Below are 16091 nucleotides of genomic sequence, written 5' to 3' on the forward strand. Positions count from 1 at the left end.
GTATTTACTCACGTTTTTAGCTGTTCATGCAGATAGCTCTTGAAAAAGTCCCCACTCTAGGGCAAACAAATGCCAGACATAACAAACATTTGTTGAAAAAAAAGAAGAAAGATGAGTAGGCATCAACAAAATTCAAAATTTTACCTAAAAATTTTCATGAAAGTCTTTTCGAATTTATGAAATTTCTAGTCACTTCTTGCAAAATATATTTTATCTCATCAAATTCAAGCATTTCAGCCTTCAATTCAAGCATTCAGGCATTTAAATAGGAGGTAAGATAGTTTTATATGCAATATAAAACCTTCAATCGATGACTGCACCGCACTCATTTATCAGAAAATCCAAATCAACCATTAAAACACAGATAATCTGTTGATTCAATTATTATATGTGGTTTGCAATTAACTGAATATAGCGTGAGAGACAATATTAAGGTCTGAAGCTGGTTGAAGTTTCCAATGACTCATATACTTCTTTTTCTCTTTATTGCCACACCCTCGAAAACGGTGGTTTGGCCTTTACAATGGGGCTTTTCATAACATTTAACAATTACAAACATCTATGCCCTGGAAAAGGGCAACCTACCCAGGTGGGACTCTAATGCTTATGAGCTTCGGTTTGGCAGTCCCTGCCTCTGTCAAGGCCGGCAATACTTTTTCTTAATTCCCTGCTTCTGGCATTAGCGTATCTCACACACTACATAATAAAAAAAAAGCGGAAGATAAAAAACTTCCAATGTCCCCATTTGGAATGACCAGTTATGAGTATTTTGATTTCCCCATAAAAATATCAGATATGTTAATGTATGGCCTACTTTTCCCTTCATTATTGTCATGTAAAGGAATCTATAACCTTGTCTCATAAAAACACATATTTTTATTTGTATTTCTCTCCAAATTACTTTCTTCTGAATTATTCAGCAAATTTTTATGCTTAGGGTGAGCAGAAAGTCTTGCCCTGACAACAAAAATGTATTATACAAAATAACCGTTTGACATAATAATTTAAATTTGAAACTGTTACATAAGTCAGCATTACTAGTTTTTTTTAAGATCACTTACGCTAATACACTCAACGTTTGCCTCCTTGGTAGCTCAGAGAATGTCGGTGTTTCCAGTTCCCGCCAGGTGTTTCGTATCATATGTGTTCTGGCGGGAACTGGAATACCACTTTGATATTCCCCGAGCTCCCTAGGGGGCATGCGTTGAAGTTTACTAACATAAGTGGCCTTACAAAAAACTAGTAACACTGATCGCATCTGTAACAGCATCAAATTTAAGTTATTACGTCTAATGGCAATTCTGTATTAAATTTTTTATCATCAGGGCAAGACTTCATGGACACCTTGTACATCTGTCGGCTCTTATGATAGATAGTTTGCAAACCGTCTTGATTTAATCTCCATGTCAGGTGAGAGGACTGAATTTCCAAACTCATGCTTTGGCTATGATTTACATATTCACCATCTGGACAGACTGTGCAGAGGTACTGCAAAGTTTCTGGGGTGCTAATTAGAATGCGCAGCTTCAAAGCATCCCCTTTCCAATAGAAAAGAAGGTAGGAAAATTTTCTTCCCTCCATGCCACGGGGAAAACAAAATGTGACAGCAGTCATTTAGTTGAATGTTTAAATCTAGATAATTAATGAAGGAATAAATCTTTTTGATATTTACCGAAAACCCACCTCCACCGACGTTACCATTCCCGCAGACTCATGCCACCCCTTCCAACCTTAGACAGCAGCGTTCCATTCTTTAATCAATAGACTCATAAAAATTCCTCTCAATGTACAGAATTACAATAAGGAATGGAAAATCATTCAGCACATTGCAAAGGTTAATGGCTATCAACCAGCAGTAATTGATAACATCCTCAATAAAGTGCGGAAGAAACAGGCCTAATCAATGGTGTCCTCTCTCTCCCCCATCAACACCCCAAAAAATTGGTGCAGGATTCCCTTCCTAGGGAAAATTTCTCATTCTGTTACCTCTTGCTTCCCGAAAGAAAAATACAGAATCGCCTATTACACCCCCTCAACTCTCAAAACATTGTTGCCCAACTGCAAAGATCGTTTCCCACCAGAAAGAAGAAGTGGAATTTACTGCCTAAAGTGCGACAATTGTGGCATGAAATACATCGGCAGAACGGAGAGAAGTGTTAAGATCAGAGTGAGTGAGCATCGCAACTGCTTCAAAAAGAAGAAAGATCAATCCAACTTCGCCAATCATTTATTAGATGGCAAACACAAAAGTGATTTTAAGCCGGACATCCTACACTCACAAGGAAACAGGAGGAGACTCGATGCCCTGGAAACGTTGGAGATTATACAACATTTAAAGAACAACACTCCCCTTGCCAACGAACAAGTCTCCCACCACTCTCTCCCACCAGTCTCCTCCCACTCCCCTCTCTTTTCCATCCCCATCAATGAACTCCTACAGTGACAACCTTTAAATTTTCAAGTGCCTATCCACCTGTGTGCCGTTAAAATTTCCAAGAACGAATACTACGCAGTGCCTTTACCAAAATTCCCCCAGTGACCCATGTCCTTTGGGGAAATCATTAACCCATACCAGCACCTTCCACAGCCGGACTCAACGACCTTCCATAGACTATTGTGATTTAGAAAACTCAATGTACCCTGCTAATCCTCTCTTTCTTCCCCAACACCGCCACCTTCTTTAGCTCTCGTCTCCTCACCCACTTTAACCCTGCCCTCCCCTCACTGGTCAGATACCTATCCTCACAGGAAACAACCCTCGTCCCAAATCAAGGCTGCCCCTTTTCCCCCTTGCCCCTGCCCCTCTCCCTATTCCATTCCGTGTTTAACCCTCACCCCCGCTCTTTCAACCAGTCCTTTTCCTTTCCGATAGATGTCCTCACTGTCACTTGTGTACTTTGTGTATAAATGTATGATGCATGCAAGATCAGTCACCTGACGATATAACCAAGTTACCAAACCCGGGTCGTGCCCATAATTAAATAACAGTGAACCTTAAAAAGTTTTATTTCCTTACTTCCAATAAAGAAAGAGTTTTAGCAGAACAAATCAGCTACCTATTAAAAATGGAAACAAGCAATAATCGCGAAGTATACCTCATCAGGGGCACAGCTAGGAATAAAGGCTAGGGGGGGTTTCAGGCACAACTAATAGTGGTGGGTCTGGGGTGTGGCATACCCACCAGGGTAAGCGGGAGGTGTGGGGGCCCTCCGCCATAAAAAAATAAAGATAAATGGTTCAAAATGGTGAGTTTTATGGCATTCTGAGATATTTTATCAATCCTTGCACTATTCTATAAGTAGTATTAATCCAATTAAGTAAAATAGATTAAACTTAAAAATTTCCCTGAGCTCTGGGGGAGGGTTTTATCCCCCAAAACCCTCTTGCCTGGCCACTGTAGCTTATTATTTTCAAAAGAGCATTGGGGCAAGCATTGGTTCATTGATAATCTTCATTAATACCGTCAACTTTGAACCAGGCAAAGCCATTGAGAATACAATCAATTTTGTGGTGCTGTCATATCTAGCATCCAAAACCTGGGGATATTCATGTCAATCCACTACTTGGAGAAAATCTATGGTCACAAGATGGGCATGAGATATAGGATACAATTGTTTAACACTATACTGTTAATGAAATACACAAAATTGGTGAGGAATTGCTTGGTAGCTTCTATGTTTCAAATACTTTGAGTGAATCTAAGGGACACTGTTTTGAGTCCAGATCAAGGCAAATGACTTTTTCTGTGAAATTGTAGTGTGTTCACTGGTGAATCTGTTAACAGCTGGCTAATCCAAAGTCTTTTACTAAATTTTACCTGGAATAATACCTATTTTAGAGGGTTGATATTCGGAATTGCAACCACCTTAAACTGAAGAGAGAAAACACCATTAATTTTGCAATTAGATTAATAACCCCCTTTCCTTCAAAGATTTGTGGTAACTACCATATGGATACAACATAAATTAAATTGTATGCAGAGCAATATCAAAAAGTTTTGAGGAAGAAAATAAAATAAAAAAATGTCACAATCATTAGAAATAAGGAAGTTCCACATGTATAAGTGAATGTCTCATACCAAGTTTAAGGTCAATTTTTTTCCACAGGGCAAAGAACAATTTGTATGCTCTCTTTCATCTTCTAACAGGCATGGAATCATACTCCTTATATAGTACTTCATCAAATATGTAAGAATTATTTCATATAAATTAAATGCATTGGTTCAAAGATTAAAATGATATGTGCTATTGCTAAAAAAGGATTTATATTTCAGGGAATGGGTTAACTATATGAACAATAAAACACTAAACTTTATTGTTATTTCCTATGGACCAACTATATTTAATGGCATAATAAAGCATAGATTTCAACGGTTGAAAACGCTTAAAGGTAAAATCCATGATTTTTAACCCTTTCATGCCGAATGCTGCAAATTTGTGGCGAGGATTTCCTTCCCAAAAGAAAGAAAGCTGCACATCATGGTGTCAGTTTCCCACGGCAAACGTATGTGCAGCGCGGGGTGGAGGAAAGTGACTGCCGCTGATAAAATAGATCCAGCCACTCCCCCATCGAGACCCAGAGTAGCACAAGCCCAGGGCCTACCTTGGCCGCTAAGATCAATCCTTCCCCATACCCTCCACATGGTCACCCAACACTATTTGCCATTTTTTTTTTTAAATATATGTTACTTATCTTATGAATCTAAAGTTAGAAATGAATTCTTCTTTTCTTGCTTATCACTTGGAAATTTCACATGGAGTTCTAGCATTAATATCAATGGAGTTCAGTTCAGTTCCAAACTAATCGATATGGAATAGAAATGTACTAAATCCGTCAATATGAACATTACATCTTAGGTTAAAATTTCTTCACGCTCAGAAGAACACAGGAAATTCATTTCATGCATTAATAAAATTGATGGGAGCAAAAAATATTTGTTTAAATAAAACACGGCTATTTCACTGAGTTGACCATGGACTTGCAGTATGAAGGAATCTTTGGCCTCAGATGGCAGCTGAGGAAAAGAATCGGCATCCCAACGATAGGGTCCCAACCTTGGGACGACTGTGAACTTCTGCCTTCCGTTGACATGAGTGAGCTTTGTGCAGGGGGTTACAAAAGATTTTCAAATGAATCGTAATATGGAAGAATTTCCCTCCACAAGGCAACGAGGCAAAATTATTATGCTGCGAGGATTAATATTCGCATAATCATTATTTACTATTATAATCATCATCATATCATTGAGTAATACCATGTATTATCACTGGGCAAAGAATGGAAACCTACACAAGTAAACTCTACTTTGCTCTCATTTACTACCTGCATATATGTATGTACCTGTTTATCTCATTCAAATCTAGAATCCTATAATTAGAAAAGATGAAATACTTCTAATACAAGTAACAATTCCAAATGTACTTAATTACCGAATCCACATTCACATCCATTACCTTGGATTGTCTAACTTCAACTCTAGGTGAAGACTGTCAATAAATATTGTGTTGGTATTCGATCAGTGCTTAGCTTCACCGAAAAAACGGTAGAAGTTTACAGAAATTGGAATAACATAAATTACGTCACCAGCCACAGCAAGATAACAAAAGCAAAGTTCAGCTTCAAGTAGAAATATATTCCTGAGTAATGGGAAACTTTAGGAAAGACTGGCTTTGCCAGTCCAAGAGTAACACATTTGAGACATGATACTGTAGCTGCAGGTAAATTGTGTAATACAGCATGAAGACATGTCCTGTACGTAGTATAACCATGTTGAAAAGTTTTAAAACAGTCTTTGAATCAGGGGTTGTAGATCTTGCTATTTGAAAAAAAGCTAACACTAGCTTGAAAGGTTAGAAGGTATTAACATACGATCCACCCTAAAAATTCTATGTATCCACTTCTACCAAAACAATGGCAGTAGCCAGAAAAAAATATTGGATGGGGGATTTGAATCCCTCCCAGTGACTCCCTGATGCCTTGTCAAAGAGAGATTAATAAAACTGGTAATTAGTAATGCGATTTGATTCAAACATCTAATTTATCCAGATAGGCAATTCTGCACAAATAAATCTTTATAGTTTATAACCTTCTCATGTTTCCAGATATGCTGATAGCAGATGGACATGAAGTAATAGAACAACCATCTCCTCATATGAATCAAGTTAGAATAATTATTTGTGGAGAAACGGTTTGCTCATTCAATATTCTCGGTTTACCATTCATTCAAGAAGAGGGCTGTGTTCACCCTTTGGTTGCTACAGCATACTCTGTTGTCTGTGACTCTATAAAACTGCTGGAGATTGCAAGATATTCAAGACTTATTACTGTTACTGCTAAAAATGAAGAATTTGAACTATATAATATTACAGCATTTACATTACATATTAAAATTGAATGATATCTAAAGCATTTTATTCTTTAAGATTTAATTCTATTAGAATGTTTCAGCATATGCAAAAGCACTAAGTTATAGGGGTCTGACATTCCAAAGATAATAGTCTTTTCCAAGCAATGGTTCAGGATGAGAGCTGAATTGTTCATCCTCAATTCCTATCTCCTCTTTCCAGCATGTGAATACCGAATTTGCATGTTTTTAGGAAGTGATCTTAAAAAAAAATAAACCCCAATTAGACTAAATCCTGAGTCTGAGAATAGTGAGTTACCTTTTCAATGAAATATAAATTATTAATAGTTGTAAAATTAGTGTTGCACTGAAACACCAGACAGCAATATTCTCAGGGCTGTATTCTTAGTCGACCCTGTAGGGTCAACCGACCCTGGATACGTCATCAGCCCCTACATAAACCGATCTCGCCCTACGTATGCCAAATCAAGCCCTACATATGGCCGTTTTTGGAACTAAACGGGCCCTACTTGATGTAGGGTACCCGAACCAACCCTACACCCTACAAAAACATGGCCACATTTACTGGAGATGTAAATCTCTTTTTCCAGAATCATACTGTGGCAGTGGGACCCATCAGTGGGTCCTGGGTTTACCCCATTCAGTGTGATGTGACCTTCCAGTGGGTCTTGTGCATGCTCATCTTATAGCCATCATTTAGAGGTGGTGCCATACTATGGGGCCTTCACCCCATGAGAGCAGATAGAAGAGAAGTCGACGAAAATGAGGTAGCCACTTTTTCGGCCCGATGTAGCTCAGGACTCCACTAGAGTGCCTCAAGAATGTGGCACTGCTGGGACTCTGGGATGCTAATTTTTGGGCTTTCGCAACTGCAAAAACAAGGTGGAGTCAATCCCATTTATTTTAGCTTAAATTGTGAAACTTCATTTTTAAGTCTTAATTGGGAATGGGGTAATGTGACAAAAAATGTATGCGTTTCACTCAAAATTGCAACCCTTCGAGTTTTTTTTTTTATTGTAAGAGGTGAGAAAAATAGCGGATGGTTGGCGTTTTGTTTGGCACCACTCAGCCAGGCTTGGATGTGACCAGCTGGTGGGTCACACTTAGCTTCCTGTTGTACCACGTGGGTTACCATGTAAAGGATAGATGCACAAAGTTTTATGTCCCTAACTTCTCATTTGGAAGAATGACCGCAGCTGCAAAATGAAGAATGATGGTAAATTTGCCATTGTTTGAGTTGTTACGTCATGACCCACAGGTGGGTGATGCTGATGCGAACGTTTAAGAAAGATTTGAGTATTATCATGAAACAATTACAAGTAATTTAAATTAGATAATGTATAATGGGTGGAAATGACACAATTATTTACATTATAAACACATTTAGGTCTTCATAACTGATTACAGAACTGAGCACCGCATACTAAGCAATATCCTGGGAGTCACTATGGAGGTTGGGATGCTGCCCTCTTATATTCTCTTATATTATGTTTTCTCTTAGACATTCTCCTCCCAGATGAATGTTGTCAATACATGTCATTCTTAATCCAATGAGGAGATTGAATGCATAGGACGTCCTCCATTTAAGGAGGGGTTATGAAGTAAATTCTGGAGCCGACTTTGAATGGTATGTTACAGCATCAACAACTGGCTTTCTTGCTCTGAATACGAAACATCAATCTTTAGCGATTGCTTTTTTAATGGTTAGCACAATCCCACAGAGAAAGCAAATCACAAATACAATTTCAAAATATAATTTTATTAGGATGGGTTTGTAAGCAAAAAATTATTACAAAGGGGGCTGGATTTCTTGTAACTATTCAAATGATTAAATAAGCCTCAGAACCTAAAAATGATTGCGTGCATTTTCATAATGTGGTGTTCTTATTACAGAAAATAGAGTGCCTTCATGTAAACATTCTATGTTCATATAGTTCAATGATTCTTTTTACACAATAATTTAACTAAATATAGAGGTCAACAGGCATACTGATCAAGATGAAAACAGAGACCTCTACACGAGACTTTAAAACTACTGTACACAACATCTACTTTGCTCCTGAGAAACTTAATCACAAGGCCATTACTAAGAGGTCGAACAATATTCTATAAATAAATTTTAACAAAAATTAGGCAATTAAAAAAACAATGAGTTCAAACTGTAATGTAGTAACTATTTTTTGTGAAATTATAATCCAAGGCAATGCAGGCTATGCACTAGCCCAAGTTTGTTTTGTACAAAAAATTAAGAATGTAGCCTAAAGAATTAAATATTACAATCTAGCCTGCAATTTAAGATATCCAGTCATCTCTTGTGAACAGTCAAACATGATATTGCATTCATCCAACTCATAAATATTTATTCACTCACTTATTCACATTATTTCACTCAAGTCCACATTTTGGCCTATGTTCTACGTATCTTTAAACAGCTCTTTCCATTCATATGTCCCAATCACCAACATTAGTACTTCGAGTCACTGGACCCTGTCAAACACAGCAATTCACAAAGCAAGAGCATCTTCCAACAACTGGTTCAACTCCCTCAAGTGAGTCATTTTGCTTCCGGTGGCGGGTGAAGCTGCCGTTGGCCTTCCAGCATAACTGTGACAGAAAATATCATAAATTAGCCAATTTTCAATCTTTTCTATTACCTTGAGTCATAATCATACATGGGAAGCTATCCAATAAGCATCACCAAGATGAATTATCTACAACAGAAAAACTCCTTGAAAATGAGTTCACTAAATTATTCATTCACTAAAAGATTTACATGCTATATATTTTAATGTTAATGCCAAAGATTTATCATTTGACAAGTTTCTGAAATTTAAGAAATTTTAAAATGCTTTTTAGATCGAATTTAAATCAAATGACAGTACCCAAAGGGATAGAGTGACCAAATTATAATGCTATTAATAAACGGAGTAGCTTGGAGCTATCTCTTTTTCATTGACTATAAGATTCACACCAAAAATAAATATTCTTACGAATTCCATTTGGATTCTCAAACAACCTAAAATAAGACTGCCATAGTTTCCAATATTTAAAGGCTGATTCAAAACACAATATCAGGTACTAATATCAAGCCATACCTTCAACATAGTGAAAATAATGCTATGTAAATTACCATAGTTCATTAAATACATTTGGAATTGGAAAATAACTGACCTCTTTTCACAAAAGCTTAAAAAATGATAACCTATTGTTTCTGGAATTGCTAACAGGAGGCATTCTCAGTTCAAAGACATTAAGGTGCAAAGAAACAATTATAGTACTCTATTTTTTCCCAATTTAGCAAGTACTTTGGCCTGAAGACATCACAAGAGAAGGTGGAGATGAAAAACAATGACAAGATAGATATCCTGGAAACAGAACCCTATGTGCAGCCATTCATCGCAGAAATTAACTTGAGGCCTCTAAATGCTTATTCTTACAAATATTTCCTCTTAGATATAAATAAATCTTCTACACTGCTTGTGTTCCGTTTTGCACTAATTAAAAACTATTTTTAAGCAGAAGTGACAGAAGCAGAGCAGGCAAACCTAAAGAAATGCATTCACATGCATGATGTGAGCTAATACCACAGCAGCTGTTTTGCAGGAAAACCTAAGCATTAAAAAATATAAAAGAGTACTTTGAGCTATTCAGCCCATTGCATGCCAGTACTGATATTTAATAGCTCAATACTTCATCGAGGGGCAAAACTAAGGCAGTGTTCAAAATTGCCAACAATCAAGCAAACTTGATTTCAAGTTTACATGATTAAATCGTAAATGACCACTAGCATCTCCTTCATAGCCAATAATTCGAAAATTGTCAAAAGAGATCGTTGTCCATCACCATCAAGTGAACTGAAGCTAACTTGATTATTGGCACTATTGGAAATAACACAACATATTAAGTAGTTACTAAATACTTCCTTCTGAATCCAGCTATAAATTAATTTCACACTAAAAAAATTAGAGGTTTTAAAATAAATGAAGTCAGAATTCTCCTATGTCGCGTACAATTAGGTTAAATTATAACACAATACACACATCAACATGGATGAATTCTGATTTCATCCATGCAAAATCGTGGAAACTAGAGAATGAATTCTGAAGAAATATCATCATCTCTTTAAATTCCAATGTGGAGGAGCAACATTGAAAACAAATTTTAAAAAACCTGTCATGAAAAAAATTATTACCTTTTCCAAATATAAAAAAAAAATCTCAAGAATAAAAATGTAACTACAAATATCACAACATTACATGAATGAGATAATCAATAAAAATTCCCTAGAATTAAAAATAGTTTGTACTACATACAATGCATTATTTTTTTCAAAGAATATGACAGCAATATGGTCCACTGCTATGATTAAAACTGACAGAAAGAACTAAGATAAAATTCTTGCAGGAGCATCAACGGAGATTCATCAATTATTTTTGAATTTTAATTCCTCAGGCATTGAAATAACATAATATAAATTGCAGAGGTGCTTCATCTAAAAATCATTACATAAAAAGAGAAAAAATTTCATGGCCAAACAGAAATCTCAATGCAGCATCACTTGCAAAGCTATGGGCAAAACTAAAATATCCAAGAATAAAATGAACTACTGGTGAAACCTGTTTGGTTACTGTAAGAACTCTTCATAAACATAGCAATCCCATATGAATTGATATTGGGTTCCTGACTTTAAAAAATGTGACTGAACCTGCATTGATACCAAAAGAATTATAAAAAGCTTTAACAGCCCATTATCGGATGATTCAAAAATTAAATGCAAGCACAATAGAATAGGGTTTTCTTCAAATGTGGCACACCAGGATGAAATATAGACCAAATCCTTCAAAAGAGGCAACTGTAAGCCATACCCATAGTCACGGCTAGGTATGAAAAACGAACGCTAACGTTACACAAAATGAAACAACTAGATAAAGTTTAGGTTCACAAGCATCACAGAACCTAGAACAATTGGATTACCTTCATTAGAAAATAATTTCATATTTTGAGAAGGGACCATACAGACAAAAAGATGCAAATGAAATCACATGTAATACTGCATTATTTAACTCAGAAGCCTATGATAATAAAGAAATACATTAAGAAAAACCCCAGGCATAGGTTTTAATCAAGTCCAAACGATCTAACCTAATGCAGGCAGAAATTCATATTTTCAAATTTCATATTTATATTGCGTGAAACAAGTGACTGCACAGGTAGAGAAAAATAACAACTTCAATTTCCATCCAATCATTTAGAACACTAAATGAAAATTTTGCTCTAGTATGAATATTTAAAAAAATGTTGATTGAAAAAAAAGCTATTAATGCGATAGCCTTAAATGGCCCTTTCATCCAGAAGCTATTAAAGGAAAAAAACTATAAGTGTTCCCTGGGTTTTTCCTAGGAAGAAGAAAATAGGGTGTTCAACAATGCTAATAAGGTAATTCATTTGGAAGCCTTCAGACACCCCCAAACAAAAACCTAGGAATTCTTGGGAGAGAAATTGAATACTATCCCACTCTGAATGTGTAACTTTTGTATTTTTAACCTAATGCAATTTCAATCTTAGTATGTAGCACCAGTTTCATGTAACTTACATAAGTAGATTTCAATTACAGCATTAGTTTGCTAATGATTCAATAAGTAGTATGGCATGCCTGTGTTTTATTTATACTATTTTACTTTTCATCAGATGTTTGTGGCAGATGTTATTTGTAATCTTATAATTGTAATATCTACGCAGAGACACCAAGTGTTATGAAGGTGAACTATCTTCCTCTTTGTATGTTTTTTGTTTTACTAGTATTTCCGGTTGTCGTTGTTCATCCGTGATCGCGAATAGACGTGTGAAATTAATATCCGTCTTATTTATTTCCAATCCTGATCCGTTCCTACAGCAGAAACAGTTGTATCCAAGGTGTAAAAAATAGTTTTTCAATGCTTGAATCAGCAAACCCATTGAAATTGTGTAAATATTCTCATTTTTTGATGGAATTTACGGAAAAATAGCATGAAAAATAATATAATTTACAGTCTGTCAATTAAGTACATGGTACTAAAATAGTGAATTTTGGAATTTTCTTGGAAGTGACATTTCATTAATTTTTTGACAGGACTACTATAGTTAACTAAGCAACAGGACATATCATGCAGTGCCAAGGTTTTTAAATGGAAAATCAATATTATCACAATGGAAAATAGGAGGGGAAGCCATGAAATTGTTCCATGTTTTCTCTCTACATCCACAATTATTTTGCTCATTTGAATCCATCAATTTCACTTGGTTTCCTCTAAAGTAGAAATATCAGAAAATAGCAGGGATGATGAATCTCCATTAGGAATGCAAATTCACTTCATATGGTTATAAATATTGCAAGATAATACGTGGACAAATAAATTGATATTGGCTACAAAAGAAGTCATCAGTTCCATCAAATGCTATGAGCATGAAATATATCACCAAGATTTATTATTCATAACAAGGAATGGCCACCATAGGAACTATTATAATGGCACGCCACTCACAAGGAACATGTTGATTGACTCAAAAAATAGTACATTTAACATGAAAATGAGAACTGAAACACAAAGCAAGAAAAAATACCCTCATATTATCAAGAACTATATGTGCTCATTCCTTTGAAGACAATTATACCTTTAAAGTATTTTCCACCTAATGCCATTTCAATCTATGAGGACACTACTCACAGAAATTGAGAATACGTAACACAAACAGGTTTCACCTTTGATATGCCAATCAGAAACATGAAGCTACGCATTCAGAAAGAAAACTCGTCACCTCACCTAATTTTTCTCTTAGGTTTAGTGTTTGTCTTGTCAGGTTTTGGTATAACAGGGTTATCAGATTGGTCAGATACTGTGAAAAATGTTCTCCACCAATGTCCTCTGTTGGTCCCACTTGCTTTGTCTCCATTCTCCATCCTGTAATTCCTGCCACTTTAGGATGTGCTCAAATAAGGCAATGAAATAGGTGCTCAGAATATCAGTTTTCATGATTAATGGACTTTCATTTCACAAAAAATTTCACAGTAACGATGTTGAAAAAATGATCATCTTCAATGCCTATAGTGAAATAATCGTGTAACCATAAAATTAAAGTAAAGGCCACCAAATAACTCTCCATGCCATTGAATTTGGATAGTGAAATCTGAAGAGATGAACACATTTCTTCCCAAGCAGTCACTAAAGAATGAGAGACATCTGACATATGCAAACATGATGTAGTTTAGAAGATGAAGTACCATACGAATATTTCTCTTGCATAAAACGAAGTCTCTAAATTCTTTCACAGTCAGGTAGACTGGACAAGGGAAGCCTGATCAGTTATATCAAAACCCTATCCAGGAAAATAAGCATTCTTAATGTATTAGGAAAACAATAACTTAGCTAAAATCATGAAGCTTCATCTGGAAATTATGATCTCAGATTTCATTCACTTGATGCTGAATTGTTGAAACTTCATTTATGATTAATATAAAATTCTGCGGAATTATTTAGTCCAAGAATTTAACTTAAAGAGTAATACGGGTAAAATAAGCTCACTTTCATGATGTTTAATCATGTGGGATACCCAGCTAGGAGAATAACACACAAAAGTTTAGAGCCACATGTTGAAAATCGATCGTACACATGATAGTTAACTGTAATATACAATTGATGCACACATGACAGAACTAATTTGAGAACTGGCAAAGTGATAATGATATTTAGTAAGTTAATCAGGGATGGGTTGGTTCAGCTCTTTGGTTCTCGATTTCACAGGTTCTTGAGGTTAGACTAAGAATAGAAACTGATGTCATAAAGAATCAATACCTAAATAATTTGCATGAAAACCAACATGAATCCTGTTTAACTGTTGAAATTGAACAAGATTCAATCAATATGGAACCACTGAATTGTGGAGGCTTTGCAATTTAACCATGAAGTAACATACTTGGTAGCATTAAAAGCTCAGGTAGTATATTAATTAGTGATGGGTCGGTTCGATTCCTCGATTCTTCGATTCCTCGATTCTCCGCCAAGAACCGGAATCGAAAACGAGTACTTGCCAAGGTGAAAAATCGATTCCGATTCCAGTAGTACTTCAAACCACAAAATATACGAACGCGTTCCCAAAAGTAATTTGAATTTTCGCGCCTCGTAATCGTGATAACAAAACACATATCTTCCTGGGATGTGCGAGTACTCGAAAATTCAAGTCGAGTCGAGTAGTTGGTACTCGACTTGAGCGTTTCGAGTAGCATTACGAATGTCGAGTCGAGTAGTTAAGGTTATAGAGCTTTCGAGTATAGTAGGTCCAGCGATCTGCCGACAGGAAGCGCTATCATGAAACTCGTTTTATAATGCAGTTTTTAAAGCCGATAAGTCATCCTAATGCCTTGGCCTGGTAGTTTCAGCTTGCCGAATACACGATAGTTGTCGACATGGGCGCCGAATACCTTTACGGCAACCGCGGCGGCCAATCGTCTTCCTACCCGGCGCGCACTGGTCCGAAATCGGAAAAAGCTGGAATGAAGTCCAAAATCACCTTTTTGGGGATAGAGACTTGAAACTTAGTGTAAATACTCATACATTATTACCAGATATAGATTACTATGCCTTTTTACATAAATACGACCCTTTTGTGAGATACAGTGGCCCAAACATGACCAATTTTTCAATGCCACGCGAGATATCGTTTTTCCTAAAAAAATCTTTGAATTTATCCAGGTGGTTTTGCGTTGGTATGAGTTTAATGGAATAAAGAAACGCAATATTCCTTTGACCTGGTGCTTTCCCTATATTTTCAATGACTTTTGAAGATTTTGGCTCTCATCTGTCTGGTTTTACAACGCAAAACGGCCAACCCGTTTTTCACGTGAAATTTGACATAAAGTAGATATTATCTTTCGTTTACGAAAACTATAACTCAGAAAATTTGAACCACAATATAAAGTAGAGATTTCTAAAGATTAATAGTAGAAATCTTGGAAAAAGTTTGCGACGAAGGAAATTATAGCGATTTTTTAATCGCGCGTCAAGGCTGACCTACACGCCGCGGACCTCTGAGGCTCGGTAACTGAGGCCGATTTTTCAAGTTTTTTAAAACATTAGTCTTGAAAATCGACATATAAAGCATGAATAATCGTCTTAATTGACTGAAAACACTAAACTGAGGATGTTAAAAAGGATTATGTATAGATCGAATAGGCCATTTAGCGCATTACTCGAAAGAAAATACTAAGGATTGGATATTTTTCGGAACCATCCCACGCATAAGAAATATGGCTCGGGTATTGAAGTAAAATGAAGAAATTAAGTCAGCATGCTTAAGAGAGAGAAAAATGAACTGTTTCCACGAAAGGCAACAACTGATACCCTTTTTCCCTTTCCACCTTCGCCGAGGTGAGTCGCGCGGAAGGGGGAGTTTTCATATCACAAGGCATCTTTTAGCCTTTTTTATTACTGCATCCGTCCGATGTGATATTCATTTGTAGCGTTTAGTTTCTTTCTTGAACTTAAAAAAGCAAGAGACTTTAACCCTGATTAAATTACGTTCGAAGTATAGAATTTTTTTGGCTCTACAAAACTCAAGTTTAGTTCTATATAGTTCGTTCGCTTCATCCATTTGAATTCCATGAAGATTCAAGGTCCAAATAAATCGTTGATATTATTTTTAATAAATTTCCAGAGTCTCCAAAATCTTGCAATTTTGGTAGGAAAGTACTTGC

The 16091-nt window shown here is 36.1% G+C and overlaps 1 protein-coding gene and 1 long non-coding RNA gene across 6 annotated transcripts in view; one reads left to right on the plus strand and one right to left on the minus strand.

Moving 5' to 3' along the window:
• Positions 1–115: 115 nt before the first annotated feature.
• On the plus strand, positions 116–6405 carry LOC124160814. The gene is made up of 4 exons (XR_006865242.1): positions 116–272; positions 4107–4187; positions 4274–4389; positions 6102–6405. It is a non-coding gene; the product is annotated as an uncharacterized LOC124160814 (long non-coding RNA).
• A 1697-nt stretch (positions 6406–8102) lies between these two features.
• Positions 8103–16091, minus strand: part of LOC124160815 (2-oxoglutarate dehydrogenase, mitochondrial) — a 123536-nt gene continuing 115547 nt past the window's right edge. For all 5 annotated transcript variants that reach the window (XM_046536895.1, XM_046536892.1, XM_046536894.1 and 2 more), the window contains one exon: positions 8103–8968. In XM_046536895.1, the coding sequence (XP_046392851.1) occupies positions 8869–8968 (100 nt within the window). In that variant the 3' untranslated portion in view covers positions 8103–8868. The remainder of the gene's footprint in view (positions 8969–16091) is intronic.

This window comes from Ischnura elegans, chromosome 6 (genome assembly GCF_921293095.1).
Source record: "Ischnura elegans chromosome 6, ioIscEleg1.1, whole genome shotgun sequence".
NCBI classification, from domain to species: Eukaryota; Metazoa; Arthropoda; class Insecta; order Odonata; family Coenagrionidae; genus Ischnura; species Ischnura elegans.